This window comes from Medicago sativa, chromosome 5 (assembly GCF_051527215.1).
Source record: "Medicago sativa cultivar Bolivia chromosome 5, Bolivia_mono, whole genome shotgun sequence".
NCBI classification, from domain to species: Eukaryota; Viridiplantae; Streptophyta; class Magnoliopsida; order Fabales; family Fabaceae; genus Medicago; species Medicago sativa.
The window spans coordinates 7,514,812-7,518,750 of record NC_140753.1 but is presented as its reverse complement, the minus strand read 5'-3'; the positions used below and the strand labels follow the sequence as shown (position 1 = coordinate 7,518,750).

Here is a 3,939-nt window from a genome sequence, read left to right as displayed (position 1 = left end):
AACATATAAGATGTTGTTAGATTCGTCTCGATTAATATTTTCAAAATATCAAATTTTCGTAATTTTTTCTACTAGATTATTAAAGAAATTTAAGTTTAAAATTATGCATTGACATACGTGACAGAGTCAACTAGGTTAAGTAATATGGGACGGAGGGAGTACCTTCTACTAGCATGTTGCAACGTCATCAACATTGCCAATCATTGGATACTCACACGCTCACCTAGCCAAGAAATCTTACACGTGTCATTGTGGACCCCATCTTCTATTTTTACCTTCATGAAGAAGATTAAAATCCAATCTTTTTCTAGGACCCACTTGCTGATGTCACCGTAAAAAAAGTGAATATGACCCTTAAATTACACCCCACCACCACCATATAGTGACAACTGACTCAAAAGCTATACATTATTAGACCAAAATATCCTCATAAATATCATTATTTACAGTTAACTACCCCTACAATATGCCCTTAAATACTAGTCCCTGAAGCAGCGTTTCTTCCCTTTCTCCTTCTTTCCTTTCACCACTCCTTACTTAGCAATAACCATGCTCTCTTCCCTCTATGCCTCTGATTTCACGGCGTTAGACGAAAGTTTAACGCCGTGGGATTTTTCTAACATTCTGTCACCCTTCCAAACCACCAGCCCTAAGCTCACTTCAAGCTCCGGTTCAGGCGAACCAAATGAAAAACCGGTCATGGATGGCTCGAACCGGAATATGGAGGACCGAAAGCGGAGGAGAATGATATCGAACCGGGAATCAGCAAGAAGATCACGTATGAGAAAACAAAGACATCTTGAGAATTTAAGGAACCAGGTGAACCGGTTGAGAGTTGAAAACCGGGAATTGAACAACGGGTTGCAGTTTTTACTGTATCAATGTAATCGTCTACGAACCGAAAATGAGTGGCTCCGGTTGGAACGAACCATGTTGGGTCAAAAGTTGTCAAACATAAGTCAAAATATGGTTTTTCAACCTTTCTCATCTGCATGGCCATGCAATATTGTCACAGCTGAATAAACAAAACTTTGATGATGTTCATGATTAACAAACGTTAATTAATTTATAAACGGTCTCCGTTAAATATAACTTGTTTTAATTTGTATGTCTAAATTATTAAAGGTAGATAAATTAAGATTAGGTAAAGTGGGGGAGGGTGTACTTTTTTGGGGGAAAAAGAGTAAGGTTTTGAAAAATATTGATGCCATATATGGTTGTCATTGTTTTTTGAAACTATCGATTATTGTACTAATTATGTAAAATTTTCATCAAAATTAAAATTTGTGAATTTTTTGTGGTTAGTGATGTTCTAGCTAATATATATATATATATATATATATATATATATATATATATATATTGATTCGTTTCCTCTAGTTAAGGTTTCGTTATTTTATATTATGGTTTTCATTCATCATGCAACACAACGACGCAAGGGTTGGATGCAGATTCCAAATTTCTTCTGTACAGTATATATGAACTCTTTCAAAAAAAAAAAGTATATATGAATTATTTTATTCATCAAAATGAGAGCTATGGAAAAAATAAAATTAAATAAAGTAAAAGGAATATTCCGATGACATAATATTAATTGACTTGGAATACTTAATTCTCATAATAATAGGCATGCTGAAGTACGTTGCCTTGCATATGCCATATAGTATATCCTTTTAGCAAATAGTAGATGCCAACAATAATGGTGGAGTTTTTTTTTTGGAAGAAGAAAGAAAAATAATGGTGAAGTTATCGAATGGTTGGTCTCCCTCAAAGATGTTTTTGAAAGATTAATTTGTTGGGTCGGGTCCTAAGCTGGATTAGTTTTATTTTTGCAGTTGTTTTTGTTTTGTTATTTGTTTTACCTCCTTTTGTATCTTTTAACCTTGTAATAGGTTAGAGTACCCCTTGTTATTTGTGTGTGTATAACTTATTTGTCATTCAAAATAAAAACAAGTGGTTGGTCTTTAATGTTGAATCAGTTTTAATTGAGCTCGAATCATTTGAGGAAATTCAAATTCGATTCTTTAACAAAAAGAATCGTTCAAGTTTTACTTATATCTAAAGCAAACTCAAGATTAACACACCTTTTCCTAAGAATAAAAGGGTAAAAAAAAAAATCAAGCAATTCGATCAATTATAGTTTTCCGAAATTTTTGAAATTATGCTTTCTCTCTAGTTATTTTTTATCGAAGCAATGCTATATAAACAGGTATATCATTGGTTGAAACAATGCTTTAGTTAGAGTTTATTTTTGGTATATTGTATGTATTAAAAGTTTTACAGTTTAATAAATTTTAGTCATTCATATGTGTGAATTTATAATATGAATAAAGTCAAAACAATTTTCACAATTTGACGATTATGGTTTATTGATGACATAAAAGATATGTACAATGCGAGTGTGTATGTATTACTTGATTTTTTTTTAAAAAAAAACATTTATATCATTTGAATTGAATACCAAAAAATATAAAATAATAATCATGAAAAAGATTTGTCCTCATCTTTGATCAAACTAAAGTGCAGAGGTTAATTAATTCCTATTAATTTTAGTTGGAAAGTGATTGGTTTTGGATTAACAGCAATTAGTTAGATAGTGACATTATCCAATATCAATGTAAAGTGTCTTTAAGTTTAATTTTTTTAACAGGAGAGGTCGCATGCTCTAATCAAAGACGTAATCCAGCTAATCAATAAAATTAGCTTAGTAACTTTACTTTGATTTTATATATACTCAGATCTCATAAAGTATCTTCACAAATATCTCCATAATATATGAAATACAATTTTTTTTTTTCAATCATAGATGTTAGTAGTACTCAAACATTGAGTTTGAACTTAAACCTCGAACTCCTTATCATTTAACTCAGACAAGTTCGGCTACTCATCCATCCTAAGTATAACATGCAATTGAATACATGCATACCAATGTTTTACACCATTACTTGTAAAACTTAATTAAATCAATGAAAAAAATTCGATTCATTCTGTAGCTTTATTATGGGTGAGCCGTGGGTGGAATAATATTTTTCACTAGTTTGGTTGAGAGTTTGTGCCACCCGACTTTGTTGATTTTTTTTTTTTTTTAATAAATTACATCAGATGTGCTTTAAGTTTCACGGTTCTAACAAATTGGTCCTAAGTTATTTCTGTCCTATTTCAATCCTTTAAGTTGACAAACATTTTCAATACTACCCTTCTGTTAAACAAACGTTAAAAAAACGATGAATTTATGTCCCATAAGGTATATCTAACTTTATATAGGTTTTTTCATGTATATGACTGTTTGCTTGTTTGTAAAATAAATGCTAGTCTTCCCTCCTGCCATATCATTATGCATCAGATTATTCATGGCCATATCATTCTTAAGTAAACCGTTTATTTTAGAGAGGAAAATTCAAAGGACTGATATGGGATTAAAAGGGAATGGGACATAAGTTCATCACTACGGAAGGGTAATGTTGAAAATGTTTGTCAACTTAAAAAACTGATATTAGACAAAAATAATTTAAATGATCAATCTGTTACAAACATGAAACTTAAAAGATCACTGATGTAATTTAGAAATAAAAAAAATTCTTTCAGCTTTTTGCTCCTAATTTGGAAGTAGTTCCCGGCTTAGGATGTGTTTGACATTGATTTGTCATTCCAATTTGTAATTGATATCTAAGACCATCTACAATGGAGAGTCCTTCCCCTATTAAGAGGTAAAATAAGTGTCTAGACAGGGCAAAATATGTATATCGGGAGTGAATAAAACGCAACCAGCCAAACAAAGACAATTAAAATGAAGACATAATTCTCTATATATAATATATTGCCAGAATGATAAATTGACGATTTTAAATGACTTTCCCAGAATATACCTAACTCCACTGATTATGACTGACACAATTCTAATTGAACGAAGATGTTTACAGAATCGATGTTTAAATTTAA

The 3,939-nt window shown here is 31.1% G+C and overlaps 1 protein-coding gene across 1 annotated transcript; it reads left to right on the top strand.

Annotated features, from left to right (window-relative positions):
- The first annotated feature begins 492 nt into the window (after positions 1 to 492).
- Positions 493 to 1,108, top strand: LOC146919623 (basic leucine zipper 4-like). The gene has a single exon (XM_085713040.1). The coding sequence runs from the start codon at positions 550 to 552 to the stop codon at positions 1,021 to 1,023; it is 474 nt and encodes a 157-aa protein (XP_085569166.1). The 5' UTR covers positions 493 to 549; the 3' UTR covers positions 1,024 to 1,108.
- Positions 1,109 to 3,939: the final 2,831 nt, after the last annotated feature.